General features: G+C 46.2%; 4 protein-coding genes across 6 annotated transcripts; 2 read left to right on the plus strand and 2 right to left on the minus strand.

The window, feature by feature from the left end:
• Positions 1 to 689: 689 nt before the first annotated feature.
• Positions 690 to 12,327, plus strand: LOC4804558 (uncharacterized). Of its 3 annotated transcripts, none has more exons than XM_015184523.2 (7): positions 690 to 825; positions 7,753 to 7,964; positions 8,444 to 8,689; positions 9,108 to 10,185; positions 10,253 to 10,684; positions 10,743 to 11,025; positions 11,094 to 12,327. In XM_015184523.2, the coding sequence occupies exons 2-7, from the start codon at positions 7,781 to 7,783 to the stop codon at positions 11,286 to 11,288; spliced, it is 2,418 nt and encodes an 805-aa protein (XP_015040009.2). In that variant the 5' UTR covers positions 690 to 825; positions 7,753 to 7,780; the 3' UTR covers positions 11,289 to 12,327. The 3 variants fall into 3 exon arrangements, with proteins under 3 accessions (XP_015040009.2, XP_001361100.3, XP_033233577.1); XM_001361063.4 differs by lacking the exon at positions 690 to 825 and adding an exon at positions 5,465 to 5,656; XM_033377686.1 differs by lacking the exons at positions 690 to 825; positions 8,444 to 8,689 and adding an exon at positions 5,466 to 5,656.
• Positions 1,321 to 2,838, minus strand: LOC6898520 (facilitated trehalose transporter Tret1-like). Its single transcript, XM_002138525.3, has one exon. It carries the CDS (start codon positions 2,729 to 2,731, stop codon positions 1,394 to 1,396), a length of 1,338 nt encoding a protein of 445 aa, XP_002138561.2. The 5' UTR covers positions 2,732 to 2,838; the 3' UTR covers positions 1,321 to 1,393.
• LOC4804557 (facilitated trehalose transporter Tret1-like) lies at positions 3,748 to 5,241 on the minus strand. Its single transcript, XM_001361062.4, has one exon. The coding sequence runs from the start codon at positions 5,150 to 5,152 to the stop codon at positions 3,815 to 3,817; it is 1,338 nt and encodes a 445-aa protein (XP_001361099.2). The 5' UTR covers positions 5,153 to 5,241; the 3' UTR covers positions 3,748 to 3,814.
• An 860-nt stretch (positions 12,328 to 13,187) lies between the features above and the next one.
• Positions 13,188 to 14,948, plus strand: Jra (Jun-related antigen). The gene is made up of 2 exons (XM_001361064.4): positions 13,188 to 13,410; positions 13,509 to 14,948. The coding sequence occupies exon 2, from the start codon at positions 13,533 to 13,535 to the stop codon at positions 14,412 to 14,414; it is 882 nt and encodes a 293-aa protein (XP_001361101.2). The 5' UTR covers positions 13,188 to 13,410; positions 13,509 to 13,532; the 3' UTR covers positions 14,415 to 14,948.
• The last annotated feature ends 49 nt before the right edge of the window (positions 14,949 to 14,997 follow it).

Raw genomic sequence — 14,997 nt, forward strand, 5'->3', positions numbered from 1 at the left:
GCTCATCACAGAGAAAGTGGGTTTGGCCACCACCAGGCACCATGAGCAGCTTGTGGCCCGGGCAGCTCATCAATGGAAAGCATGGAAACGGGCAGGTACAGGGCGCGCCCACCTTTTTGCCCAAACGCTGGCAATGTACACGTATTGGACATATTGGGCCAGGCCAGATATGGATGGTACAGTTGGACAAGAAACGACAGCTATGCGACTTGACGTCAAACAGATTGCTGCCGATGCGCTGCAGTGGCGAACGGAGATTCATCTACATATGTACATCCATATCCATTCAGGCGTAAGTACATAGCTACTCACATAGCTATTACATATGTAGATGCATCCAATATTTCCCGAAGCGATAATCGGAAATGATTGTCGAAACGAATGCACACCGAGTGCGAGTCCGACTGCGGGTCCTGGTGCGGGTCCGGGTGCGGGTCTCGGGCGAGTCCGGGTGCGAGTAACAGGTGGTGGTGGAGGATAGCGGTATCTCGCGTGGGAGAGCAACAGTTCGCCACCACCTCCTGTACATATGTTCAACATGAAAACGTGTACATAATCGAATACCGACGCTACAATCAAATTTTATGGACATGCGCAATGGCCAGGCATCGGGAATATGAAGCCCGAAAATGTGGCAGGAAGCTTTTTCCATCCTTCGGCTCACGGCTGCAATTTGGCACTGATACTTACTGATTGCATCAGGTTGTACTTGCATTTCCCCCAGTGAGGTTCTGTTTTCGGAACAGAGTTCAGTGCAGTGTTTGTGCGGTCTGGTTCTGGTTGGAGAGCAGAGCTTGCTTGCAGGAAGAGTGGAGTGCACGGATGGTAAGTGCTTCAGCTGCAGCTGCAGCTATTAATAGAATGCCGCGACCTTGATTTTGGGACCTGCCCGGGCAACTCAACAACAAAAAACAACAGGTGGTAGATATCGCTAGCCACTCCTCGATGATGAAATCAGCCCAAAATCTGTATGTACACCTTATACGTGAAAATCAGAAACTTTTGGAACGAAATTAAGCTGTTACATATAAGTTTTAATAAATGAAATCAACGTGAAATCTGTATAAAATTAATTTCTCAATATCATGAGTTGTAACGATCATGAGAAATAATATGCAGAAGTCAATACTATTACATAGCTTTCTAGATCATAAAATAAACTTCAATTCTAGTAGAAATAAGAGATAGCTAAGACTATAGGCTTTTGATAATCGCTTTTTTGGAAGTAATATACAAATCTGTTCTCCCTTAATTTAGTTCAATAGCCCCTATTCCTATAATATACTCCCCAAAGTGTCCCATCGCTTAGTCACATGAGAATTGACTGCAATTATCATACCATGCTAGTATTTCATTTAATAAACAAAAAACGATATATATTGAGATGGGTTATCTAGTCCTTTTTGCCGCCGGCGATCATTCCTTGAATCTCGTTCAGAGTCTTGCCCTTCGTCTCGGGCACCAGGAACAGAACGAAAATGATGGCGGCGAAGGAGACGGCGGCAAAGATCCAGAAGCAGGCAGCAGCACCAAATCCGTCCTTGATCAGTGGAAAGGCCAAAGTCACAATGAAGGCGCACATCCAGTTGGTGGTGCCCGCAATGGCTCCGGCCACGGGCTTGGCATCCTCGGCGAACAGTTCGGCCATCAGCAGCCATGGAACTGGTCCAAATCCAAAGGAGAATCCACTGATGAAGACGCAAACAGCAAGCACGGGCAGCCAGCCGACATTTTTTTTCAACAGCCACTGGAAGTAAACGGCCATGATCAAGGTAGTCACGAACATAAGGGCCGCTGAGACGAGCAGCAGAATCTTGCGGCCCACTCTGTCGATAAGCATGATGGAGACAATAGTTGCAATAACCATAACCACCCCGATGATAATCGTGGAGATTGCGGGCGAAAATCCAGTTCCGGCATCTGTGAATATCCCAGTGGAGTAGAAGATGATGGCATTGATGCCGGTTACCTGCTGAAACACCATCAGCATCATCGAGATGCCCAGACTTTTGAGAGTGTTCTTGCGACAGAGGGCTTGCATTGGCTTGACTTTCTCCTTATTGCCTTCGCTTGCCATTTGATTGGATTCTGCACTGACGTCGGCATCCTTGCCGCGGAGAAACTTCAGCGACTTCTCCGCTTTGTCGTTCTTTCCTTTCTGTGCCAGATAGACCGGAGACTCCGGCATCCAAATGAATAGCACAAAGAAGATGATGGGCAAGATACCGCAGAGTATGTTCATCATCTTAACTTTGGCGTAGGCGCCCACGATGAAGCCGTAGAGTACGCCGTGGACGATCAGCAACTGGAAGAAGCAGCCCATGATTCCGCGCTTGCTCAGCTCGGCGATCTCCGTGTTGTACATGGGAGCCGTGATGCAGAAGGCTCCGCCACAGAATCCCACTATGAAGCGGCCAATCATCAGCATAAAGGCTTTCTGGGCAAAGATAATCAGCAGCCAGCCGATGAAGAAGGGGGGTGCCAGGCCCAGCATCGTGATCTTGCGTCCAAAAATGCCAATTAGAACTCCAGCAGGGATGCACGAGGTGGCAGCTCCTAAGGTCAACAGCGATGAGATCCATCCCCATTCCGCGGAGGAGGGCGTGAACTTGTATGCGCCCCCTCCCCTAACTTCTTTCTCAACAGGTCCTGACCATCCGATGCTGGCGCCCAGGCAGAAGGCACCAAAAGCTGCTGCAACACCAGCCAGATACTGCTTCCAGCCGCTCATTTTAGGAAAATTTTAGCAATTTCTATATATTTATGTTCGACAAATATGTGTTATATGTTATATGTTTAAAAGTGATACTGACAAAAGAATAAGCACAGCCACCTTCAGCTCCAATTTGTTCTGTGAGTTTTTCAATATATTTACAATGTCATGTAAAAATATAGGCATCCTATGACTATATCCAAGATAATAAATAAAGGGAGTCCGAAATAGAAGCGACAGGCTCATTTAAATATATGTAAATGTAATTATTTTGCACTTCAAACTTTACCTCTGAAAGATATTAATTATATACACTAAATTTATTATTTTAAATAAAATGAACAAATGGCTAACCATTTGATGCAGTATTGGATCCGAGAAGAGGAGCAAACTGGTATCTCAATTTCAGCTAATTGCACTTTTCTTGGTGAGCCGCACATATAGTCAGACTCATGTTTGAATTTGGGTGAATTTCGAATGCGCGAAATATTCAATACTTGGCTCGTAATGGTCTGCCATTTTGCTTATCTCCGTTCCAGTTTGTTGTTCATTCTTTGTTTCGCTCATCTCGTACCTCCTGTGATTGAGATTTACGCTATTTAGACATGCTCACACGCACATTTTCGTTATCTAACTTGATTCGTTCATCTGTTCGTCCTGCTCTATTATTTACCATATTTCCTACCCACACGCACAAAAAGATCAAATCATACTTGATTAGGTTTATGGTCTGTATGGGATATGAAAAATAGTTAAAAGCCCATTAGCATACCTACAAACTATGCAAAACATGTTGTAAAAATCGGTTATACTCTTTGGCAGCAACTGTTACACAAACACCGTGACAGGAGATTTGTAAACACTAGCTACCTAGGGCCCAAAACATTTGATAATATTTTAATCATATCAATCGTTTGTATGACAGGAATAAAATAATTTTTCCGTTAAGCCTACATGTATGTATGTAGATATAGCACCTAATTTTATAGTCCCCAAAGTGCCCCATCGCTTAGCCACATGGGAATCGACATCACTGTTCATACCATGCCAGTAGTTCTATTCATTTAATAAACTAATAACGAATACATTGGGATGCTTTCCCTAGTCCTTTTTGCCGCCAGCGATCATTCCTTGAATCTCATTCAGAGTCTTGCCCTTCGTCTCGGGCACCAGGAACAGAACGAAAATGATGGCGGCGAAGGAGACGGCGGCAAAGATCCAGAAGCAGGCAGCAGGACCAAATTCGTCCTTGATCAGTGGAAAGGCCAAAGTCACAATGAAGGCGAAAATCCAATTGGTAGTGCCCGCAATGGCTCCAGCCACGGGCTTGGCATCCTCGGCGAACAGTTCGGCCATCAGCAGCCATGGGACGGGGCCAAATCCAAGTGAGAATCCAATGATGAAGATGCAAACAGCAAGCACGGGCAGCCAGCCGACATTTTTTTTCGACAGCCACTGGAAGTAGAGGGCCATGATCAAAGTAGCCAAGAACATAAGGGCCGCTGAGGTGAGCAGCAGAATCTTGCGCCCCAGTTTGTCGATCAGCAAGATGGAGACAATAGTGGCAATAACTTGAACCACGCCCAGTATAATGGTGGAGGCTGAGGGCGAAAATCCAGTACCGGCATCCTTGAATATGCCAGTGGCGTAGAAAAGAATGGCATTGATGCCGGTTACCTGCTGGAAAAGCATCAGCATCATCGAAATGGCCATACTTTTGAGAGTGTTCTTGCGACAGAGGGCTTGCATTGGCTTGACTTTCTCCTTATTGCCTTCGCTTGCCATTTGATTGGATTCTGCACTGACGTCGGCATCCTTGCCGCGGAGAAACTTCAGCGACTTCTCCGCTTTGTCGTTCTTGCCCTTCTGTGCCAGATAGACCGGGGACTCCGGCATCCAAAGGAATAGCACGAAAAAAATGATCGGCCAGATGGCGCAGAGTATGTTCATCATCTTAACTTTGGCGAAGGCACCCACGATGAAGGCATATAGTATGCCGTGGACGATCAGCAACTGGAAGAAGCAGCCCATAATGCCGCGCTTGCTCAGCTCGGCGATCTCCGTGTTGTACATGGGAGCCGTGATGCAGAAGGCTCCGCCACAGAATCCCACTATGAAGCGGCCAATCATCAGCATAAAGGCTTTCTGGGCAAAGATAATCAGCAGCCAGCCGATGAAAAAGGGGGGAGCCAGGCCCAGCATCGTGATCTTGCGTCCAAAAATGCCAATTAGAACTCCAACGGGGATGCAGGATGCGGCACCTCCCAATGTCATCAACGAGGATATCCATCCCCATTCCATGGAGGAGGGCGCGAACTTGTATGCGTCCCCTGCTTTAACTTCTTGCTCAACAGGTCCTGACCATCCGATGCAGCAGCCCAGGCAGAAGGCACCTAGAGCGGCTATTGTACCAGCTAAAAATTGCTTCCAACCGCTCATTTTTGAAAATTTTAGAAATTATACTATAATGTTTTGTGATATATTTATTTAGTGTCGATATGTCTCAAATGGGAATATCAAAGCGAAACTGAGAGGAGAGCACAGGCAGACGACGAACTCACATACATGCCATGCGAAGGGGGCGGGACGGCCTACCTGTTCCCCAAAAAGTTTTCCACATTCATGCCCTCTCGCTCTAGGAAAAGAGAGGGCATGCTTCGCTCCGAGCGAAAGGTCCTTGAGCAACAGCTTAGCTGGCTCTCTCCCGAAGCTTTTGCTGAATTCGCTCGTATCCTTTCGCAGAGGCGAATTCGCTGTATAAAACACCGAGCCCTGTGCCAGTGGTCCGACACTGTTCCGTCTTGACTTAGGACTGAAGGACCCGACTAACTTTCAGTGCTCTGGCGTAGGCGTGACGCCATGTTGTGAAAAGTGTCTGAGCAAAAGTATTCTTAATTTTCGAGGAAAAAGTGCAACTTACAACTAACTGCAAATTGAAATCAAGTGAGTAGCGACCAATACATGAGATGCAAACGGAGTCCTTACTCGGCTGCAAGAGCAAGAGCTGTGCAAATTCTGTGCATGGACTTGCCATTGATTTGTTTTTCGTTGCTTTTTCGTCGGCGATGTGGGGGCGTGTGTGTGGGCGTAACGCAAGGGCGGTGAAAAGACGCCACGAATATTGCGTAAAATTTATTCGCAGCACTCTCTCATTTCCTGTCTCTAATTAGATATTGCAAATTGCTTGATTGCACAAGTTGTTTTTGTTTGCGAATGCTTCAAGCAGTCGTGAACTGAACTGAACTGAAACTTGAATACATCACACATAAAAAGGTACATACATACACACACTCGCCCCCGCACTCGTGGGGGGCATAACAGTCGCATAACAAGCTTGACAAACAAGTTGCTCCTCCTTCTGTCGTCGTAGAATTTGGCCCCAGGACAGCAGCAGCGTTCCGGCTTCATTTAAATATTTTAAGCCAAAAAGCTCATGCCCCAGCAGCCTAATTAGCCACTTCCACCAACTCTTCCTCTTCCTCTGGCAAAATGCATCCCGGACGCGACTCACTTAGTTGGGGTCCGCCGGCGAATGCCCAATTCAATTTGTCCCAATTTGCTGCAGGGAAAACCAGAAAATAAATGTATAATCCTGAGCAGGGTATCCATGGTTTCAAAATTACTGCGGCAAATTCAATTATCTCGCTAATATGAATTTCCTGCTGGGTCCTGGCCTCTCTGTCAAATGGATCCAAAAATCTGGTCATATTAGGGAGAGGTGGAGAGGGATACAAAATTAATTTTCTAGGCGATCTTTGTAGTCTGCAATTGAATGATTGACACTAGCTGCATTTTGCGGTACATACAACCAAGACACAAGCTGAGACTCTAATCAATATTCAATCAAATGAACCAGCAGCTGTAAGGAGAAAATTCGATTTTCCTACTGTGGAAAACCTTCCCAAGAAGCAACAGGCAACGGTCCATCCAAAGAGCACGTATCCCAACAACAGTCTTCTAACCTCGTATTGTAATTCAATGAGACTGAAATCCGTTTTCCTGCATTTGCGTTCCTGACCTCAACTTTAAGCCGGCATAAACGACTAGATAGTGAGGAGACAAGAGCCCAGCCATGCAGAAATAATATATTGAAAGAACCAATAGCAACATCAACTAAGACCAGAATAATGAAGCCAACAGCTGTAGGCGAGCCACAGTAGGTGCAAGGGAGCTGTTAAACCAAACTAAAGAAAACCCAAAGAAAGGAAGGATAAAATGTCAGCTGCCTTGACATTTAATGGTACAAATGAAAAGCTAACGCTGCCGCAGGTACGTGGCATGCATGTGTAGGTGGCCACATCCAAGGCGTCTATTCATTGAGATTTATTCCCATTCTCTGCTGAAGTCAGGAATGTATAGCATACTTATGTGCGCCATCGCCATCGTTAAGAAAAGGAATGAGGAATGGAATGGGTGGGATGAGCTCGCACTCAATGGCATTTGGCATCCAACCAACCATTCAACTTTCACATAATTGTCAACTCTGGCTTTTGTCAGCGACCAAGAATTCAGCCCATGGAGCAGACGAAAAGGAAGTACGTAGATAGAAGCTCTGAAGATAGAAATTCTACTCCCTCCAATTTTGATGAAGATGATGAAAATATTCACGCACATTGGAATTTTATTGATTTATAAGGGGGAACCTTTTATATGCGTGTGGGCGGTAGAGGATGTTCTTCATTAGATAGTCGGGACCCAATGGGTAGATTATTCAAATACCTTTTGTCCTGCGGAATTTGGTTACCTGATGATGATCATCTGCATAATTAAGTAAAGTAATATGGAATTTCACACACCATAAAGAAGCGTATGTATATACAACATACATATGTACAGACTATATATAAACCTTGCTTTAAAGTGCAAATGTAATTAAAAGTTTTTTACCGTGCCGGGCCGCCGTGGAACGTGTTGAGCATAAAATCACTTTTAACGGGGTTATGTTTCAACCATTCAACCGTAACGTTTTATGCCTCTCTTTTTGACTCCGAACCCCTTTTTTACCCTTTCCCTTTGTTTTTTGCTCGTTCTCGTTGCAGTTGGTAGAGTGAGTCAGCGACAGTAAGGATGGCTAAGCGATTTTTGAGCATTTACGGTAGCTTCGTGGTGCTACTACTCCTGCAGTGCATCTGGGCAACACCACAGCGCACCGCCGCCTATTCGCTCCAGGCAGCCGTTGACGAGCTGCACCGTCGCGAGGCATCGAAATTTCCGTTGAATGCCCCACCCCCGCTGGATGACTGGGAAGAAGGTAAGTGACGAGAAATGAAGGAAACTTCCTATAGACCCCCCACCCACACTTTAGCTGTCACAAATCCATCAAATGCCTGCTCCAGATATTATTAACCCTGAAGTGACCAAAACCGCGAAACTTACGCAATGCTGGCAGCCCACGCAAGTAGCTGTCGGATGCATGTAGGCCGTCCGTCTCGCCCAGTCACCGTCATCTGGAACTGAGTACCCAACAATAATGAGGAGGGACATCCGCCGATACATACATACATATATGTAGCTTGCACTTGCCTTGCTTTGCCCCTAAGCACAGCTCCCCTCCCCTCCCGCGCTGACCCACTGAGCACCTTAAAGCACAGCGCACTCTGACAATCACATTTACCGTTTTCTTTCTTTGCTTCTGTTTCGTTTCTGTTTCTCTTTTCCTTTGTCCTCTCTGCTCTTTGGTCTCGCGTGGTCCCGTTTATTTGTGTTCTCCGGTTGCCTCCGATGCAGATGATTTATTTGGAAAGAGTAAGAATCGTAATCGGCACCGAATTAATAAAGAGCTCGCCAAGTACTTAGGGCGCGACTCCGACGACTTTGAGCCGGATCGCGCCCTGGGTCCACCGTTCAGTGGCTACGACTTTGGGTCCGGCGCTGGCGACGATTTGGACAACAATCGCAATAATCTGTTTGCCGATGAGAGTAGGAAGCGCCTCTCCGCCGCCCCGTCCCTCTTTCGAGAACGTGACGAGCAGCTCGGTAAGTAAAAGCTCAAAGCAAAGCACAGACACGCACGCACACGCACACGGACAAGCACACGCTTGTCGGTCCATCCGTCGACTCAAGAAGCTGGGCCGATAATATATGGAGGATTGAGCGGATAAGAGGCGAACAATGGCCCCGGCTAAAACCACTTAGCTCCGATTAACTTGTGAGTGGCATTAGGTGGGTGATACTATATGGGTCGATGATGAATGCAACCAGCTGGAAGCAGATCCTAACAGCCCTTCTTCCTTCCTGTCATTTCATTTAATGGCTTTCGCACGGCCAACAACTTGATGCATGTCCGTTTGGGTAAAAGATTTATGGACTGCCTGCCAGTCGGGGCAACCTGTTTCTGATTCCGTTTCAAGGACACAAGGTTAAGTCATCGATGGATTTTCGCTCATTTTTGCAGATGCACCAGCTCCGTCTGTGTTCCGTGAACGTGAGAATCAACCACCACTAAGCGGAGAGCCCGCACATAACGAGCTGGCGGATCAGTTTCTGCGCGAGATCGAGGAGGCCGGGGAACAGGATCGCAGCGAGCGGTACAAGGATGCAGTGCGTCAGTGGTGGCATCATTTCGACCAGCGCCAGCAACTGGGAAAAGATGTCCAGCCGCAGCAGCACCAGCAAGAACAGGATCTGGATCCCGAACTGTTTGAACAGAAGAAGCGGATGCGCGTGCCACCATACTACCTGTTGATGCAGAAGAAGCGCTCCTATCCGGTCCTTCCATGGCTGCCGTACAATGCCAATGCCGACAAGAAGAAGCGGTTCCCAGTGGCCAAGCGGGCCATTGGCAGCAACAAGGAGCAGATGCCGCTGGCCAAGACCGACGAGCGAGTGGCCCAGGAGCTGAGCGAACTTTTTGGCAAGCCCGTCGACTCCCATCTAAAGCCGCTGCAGGAGCAGTCGGACGAGAAAAAGAAGCGTTCGGCTGATGAGCCGAATACTACCACCGCAGCCCATGTCCCGGAGACGCCACCAGCCACGACCACGGCCTTGGGTGACATGCGATTGGAGATTAATTTCCAGCGCGTGAACGTGACCAACGAGAAGCCTGCCGCTCCCGCTGGAGCTGGCGAGATGGTCCAGCATGGCGGACATGCCGGCCATCATGGCAACCACGTTCCCGGCATGGGTCCAGAGTACCGACATCGCAAGCGTAGCGATCACGTACATCATAGGGACAGTGACGAGCACGACCACGACGTGGACGAGCACGATGATGAGGGTGAGGAGAGCTCCGATGAGGACGACCACGATGAGTTCGACGAGGATGAGGGCGATGCCGAGCCGGACACCGAGGCGGAGGCCGATGAGCGGCGACGCAAGAAGAAGCGAGCCGCAGTCAGCGTCGCCGGACACTCCAAGCATCTCCGGGCGCCCACTGTGGGCCATCTGATGCTGAGGGCCAAGAAGTCTATCGACTGGTCCCAGTACTTTGGTCTGGACCTAGACCGCAAGAAGAAGTCTGCCCAGGAAACTGAGTGAGTTTTGATTGGATCCAGTGGAGATTATATCTGAAGTAACTCTTATCAAATCCCCTTATTAAAGGCAAACGAAGAAGCGTTTAGAAAGTGACAGCACAAACAATAATAGTAACAACAACGAAGAGGAGGAACCGGATGCGCAGGAAGAGAGCAAGAAGAAGCGGGACATGGATCCAGAGAAGCTGGAGAGCATGGACAGGAAGCTGCAGTCGATTGAGGACTTCATCATCGATGAGACCATCAAGTATACGGGTGCACACGAGGGCGTCAACAACAGGGAGGACATACGCAAGATCAAGGACCACGTTCTGTCCCGCCTGGCCACGGCCTACAGCCTGGAGAAGATGCGTCGTGCCCTGGACAAGCTGCGGCAGTCGGTGGACAACGAAAACCACTTAATGCGCAATACCATCGAGCCGGATTCGGAGGAAAACACCCTAGAACCCAACTACTGGTCGGCCAAGAAGCGATACAGCGTCAAGAAGGAGCAGGCTGAGTAAGCCAAATCCCAGATGATTACTCCACACCTAATCTTCTTTTCCATGACCACTCAGAGATGCCAAGCCACCGCATGATATGGAGAAGAGGAAGCGCAGCGGATACTTGCGGTATCCGGAGCAGCCCAACAACATGGAGGAGGCCCTCACCGCTGGAAGTGTCCCGTACGAGACCCTGAACGATGCCTATCTGGGCAACAAGAACTACATAATCGGCTCCAACCAGTGCCCCGTCATTGAGTCCATGGCGGAGCGCTGTCGGGGAGTCGATTTGATTTCAGGGGACGTCAACCAAGAGCTTCTTCCCCTGTGCGGTGTCCACCAAATATGCTATCTCTGTGTAAGTATTGGCCCACTGCACTGCGCTGGGGCATAGAACTGATGAAACTGTTTCTAATTTTCCTCCAGGGAGCCTCGCAGGTGGCCTGCGACTATCAGTATTTGGCCGAGGCCGACAGCATCTGTGGCAGCAGTAACGATTGCCAGTCGGTGGCCCGTTCCATCCTGATGATACTGCGCGGCACGCCCGGCCGACAGCTTGGACCGCGTGAGTGCTTGAAGAATCCCTGTCTGTACAGGGCCATGCGCGAGATTGGGCTATAAACGTTTTCCTATCATCTTCTTTGTGTGCGTTTAAAAAGAATAATCAAAAAAGAAGCTACAGCGAAAAGCAGGGGGCCCCATATGTTAATCCAAAACAAAAACAAAAAAGAATATGCTGAACTAGCAAAGATCAAAAGTTTGATTCAAAACCAAAACCAAATATATAGAATATTTTGATGTGTGTATTTTCCTGTCTACCACTCCATAGGCGGTGGCAGAGGGCAACCTAGAGTACCATAGTAACCTATGCTAATTGCAAAAATATTGTATATGTATGTATAATCACATCGACTTGCAGCAGTTGACACCGAATATAGCGGGGCATTAGGGGCGTATTTCGATGTACAATATGTACTTTCCAGCTCTTGAAACCCTTTGCCGGTAGCACAAAAACTCAACTGCTACCCAAGGGAAGTGCTATATATGCTATATACCTACAGGCAAATACGAATACAAATACAATACGCCAATACCGAGCCACAATCCATTTAAGCAGCGTCTTTAAACCACTCCACTCCTAATTGAATGTTAAATGTCCAAATACAGAAGTTTGCTAAACATATTTAAAGTTACATAAGTGTTTGTGTACAAAGAGGTCGTAATCATACAAACTATATATCCACAGGACCTCCATATATAATCAAATCAAAAACCAAAAGACAATTAAGCGCATATTTGTATGTAATATTCGCATAATCGGTTTTTAGTTTTGTTTTTGTATAACTAAGTTCTCCTTGCGAGATTTTGAGAGCGATTTCGAAATAGGCAGCTAGCCGCAGTTCGAGAATCAAATGCTTAACTACAGCTTTGAATTCAGTTACGGTCAGACAGACACAAATATACAGGCATATATAAAATAGGATTGTATTGTAGGAGAGAATGAGTCGAGCCGATCAAAGTATCTCCCGGATGGTCCCAATTGTCGGCTTATGGGTTGTCCACAGCTAACACTACTACTAATCTATCAGAGATACATATGTATAAATCTCTCTATATATATATTAAAACATGTCTACGAATAAACATATACATACTTAAATGTGTTTCAGTGTAAAAACAATAAAAGATCTATAGATGTGATTATATAATATACAAAACTACAATGGAAAGGAGAAAGGAGAAGGGAAATGGAAACTTACTAAAGCTAAGTTAAAAATGAGCCGCTGAACTGCACTACAGATTGGTTAAAATATATTCAGTATATTAAATCAAAATATTATAAATGTATTTACATACCTATACTATATTATATAAATTTAAATTTGATGTACATGCTACAGTTTGAAAACCCCATATTTATGCTATACAGTTATCATCAATTTGAAATAAATTCGGCTTCGGCCTCCAAAAATTCCGTTTTGAGCTTTTTGGATGATTCCGATAAGAGGAAACTTTTTAATGTGAGTGAGTCCTTTTCGTTCTTATCCCATATCATCGGTTAAGACTCTCTTTTTCGATCTCTTTGAATCGGGTATGAATCGGTAGAAACAATGAATTTCAACCATATTTTGCAGTTTATTGAGAAAATTTCTGTATTAATTAAGTTTTAAAAACAGTTTGGATCTTCATATCAAATTAACGAAATAGGGTATCAATATGGCCATACTCCGGTTGATAAGCAACAAATCTTCAAATACCAGCAAGATTGACGTGAAAGCATTGCGACAGTTTTTTGTAGAGTTTTTTTGCTTTAACCTTGTTTTAGTCAAAATACAATAAAAGCACGTATTTAAAATAAGTTAGTTCATTAATCGGATAAAATTATGTCGGCAGAGCTAAATGTTCTATATAGCTAATAATATTCCACGGAATATCAAAATCGAGGAATATGTATAATATAACTTGAATTCGTCAGTATATTTACGGTATATTTTAAAATAGGCGGTATATTTTGGTATATCTCTGAGGTGTAGGACCGTATATGTTATCGATAAACCCACAGATCAAAACACCACTTGAAGTTTGCGAAATTAAATTTATAAATAAATTACAGGATATAATTGTGAGCTATTTCAAAATACGGCAGTAAAAAATTTAAGATCCGGGAATAGGAAGGCACACAGCCGTGCACATACAAATACGGTATAAATTCCACACACTGCGCAGCACTTATTTTGTTCGGGTGAGTAAGAAGAAGAACAAATATTTGTATGAGTCATCAAGTGGGAAACGAGTTATCAGATTGAACCTCTTGTTTATATTTCGTTTCATTGGAATCAGTCTGACGTCATCACTTGGGCAAAGATGAAAACCCCCGTGTCCGCCGCTTCCCTATCCAATGCGAATGCATCGAGCGCCAGTGCTGGATCGGGCGCCACACCAATTGTGCCAAAGACGGAACCAGTAGGCAACGAAGAGAGTTCGACGATGTCTTTGGATTTCCAGACACCTGGCATCACCTCAACGCCCAATGCGAATAAACGTCCGGGCTTCTTGGACCTGAACAACAAGGCAGCGAAGAACAAACGCATTATAGCGCCGCTGGTGATTAATTCGCCAGATCTGCAAGCCAAGACCGTCAACACACCAGACCTGGAAAAAATACTGCTGTCCAACCATATGATGCAAACGCCGCAGCCGGGCAAAGTGTTTCCAACCAAGGTGGGACCGGTTACATCCGAACAGGAAGCCTTTGGCAAGGGCTTCGAAGAGGCGCTGCAGAACCTGCACACAAATTCGCAGGCCTTCCCTGCCAGCAATCCAACCGCCAACCCAACTGTCACTGGCACTACTATGACGGCAGTGAATAATGGCATCAGCGGTGGGACCTTCACCTATGCCAACATGGGCGAGGGCTTCCCTGTCATCAAGGATGAGCCCCAGAACCCAGCCGGCTCCCCAACGGTTAGTCCAATCGATATGGAAACACAGGAAAAGATCAAGCTGGAGCGCAAACGTCAACGGAATCGCGTTGCCGCATCTAAGTGCCGCAAGCGAAAGCTGGAACGCATCTCGAAGCTGGAGGACCGCGTGAAGATACTGAAGGGCGAGAACGTTGATTTGGGCGGCATTGTGAAAAGTCTCAAGGATCATGTGGCGCAGCTGAAGCAGCAGGTCATCGAGCATATGGAAGCCGGATGCACTGTACCAACTATTTCGGCGCCAGCCTTGCTGTCGGGCAAATAACATATGGACACACCTGAGGAGCCGTTTACGTTACCAGCAGAGAGGGAGGATGATGAGCAGATGGATTTGATGACAGATTTGGGACCAGACAGTATCGAGGATCAGGCTATAAATCCAGAACTCTTGGAACAGGGAATACCCTTGGAACTCTTTCTAAGAGCAACAACAAGTGCGCCAGAGCTCGATGACTTATCGCCAGCCCCATCGCTGTCAGGAAACGATCTGCTGGGTGTCGTCAGTGTAGATAATTCGGAAGACGGAGACGGTGCTAATCGGCCCGTGGTCCTGTTCATAGTGACAGAAAATGACGGCGATCAACCGGTTGCGAGTTAAGGATCCGGATGTGGTTGGATGGATCCCTGGAGTGCCTTTGCTAAATTTTATTTCTTTGCAACGTGAAATGGCTTTGACTTTGCTGCAATACTATACACAAATGCTTTTTAAGTGTTTTCGTTTACTTAGTTTTAGCTTAATGTTCAAGTAAAGTATTATCTGTGTTGATCGTAAGATAATATAATGTCAAATATAAATATACATATAGAGTATGATTTTATATAATGGAAACTACTTTCGAAGACCAACC

Source organism: Drosophila pseudoobscura, chromosome 3 (genome assembly GCF_009870125.1).
Source record: "Drosophila pseudoobscura strain MV-25-SWS-2005 chromosome 3, UCI_Dpse_MV25, whole genome shotgun sequence".
NCBI lineage: Eukaryota > Metazoa > Arthropoda > Insecta > Diptera > Drosophilidae > Drosophila > Drosophila pseudoobscura.

Excerpts from the sequence above, each read along its gene's own strand:
- LOC6898520 (XM_002138525.3), bottom strand. The coding sequence starts at position 2,731 with ATGAGCGGCTGGAAGCAGTATCTGGCTGGTGTTGCAGCAGCTTTTGGT.
- Jra (XM_001361064.4), top strand. The coding sequence starts at position 13,533 with ATGAAAACCCCCGTGTCCGCCGCTTCCCTATCCAATGCGAATGCATCG.
- LOC4804557 (XM_001361062.4), bottom strand. The coding sequence starts at position 5,152 with ATGAGCGGTTGGAAGCAATTTTTAGCTGGTACAATAGCCGCTCTAGGT.
- LOC4804558 (XM_015184523.2), top strand. The coding sequence starts at position 7,781 with ATGGCTAAGCGATTTTTGAGCATTTACGGTAGCTTCGTGGTGCTACTA. Across the intron at positions 7,965-8,443 it reads GCTGGATGACTGGGAAGAAG|ATTTATTTGGAAAGAGTAAG; the intron begins GTAAGTGACGAG and ends CCGATGCAGATG. Across the intron at positions 8,690-9,107 it reads AGAACGTGACGAGCAGCTCG|ATGCACCAGCTCCGTCTGTG; the intron begins GTAAGTAAAAGC and ends TCATTTTTGCAG.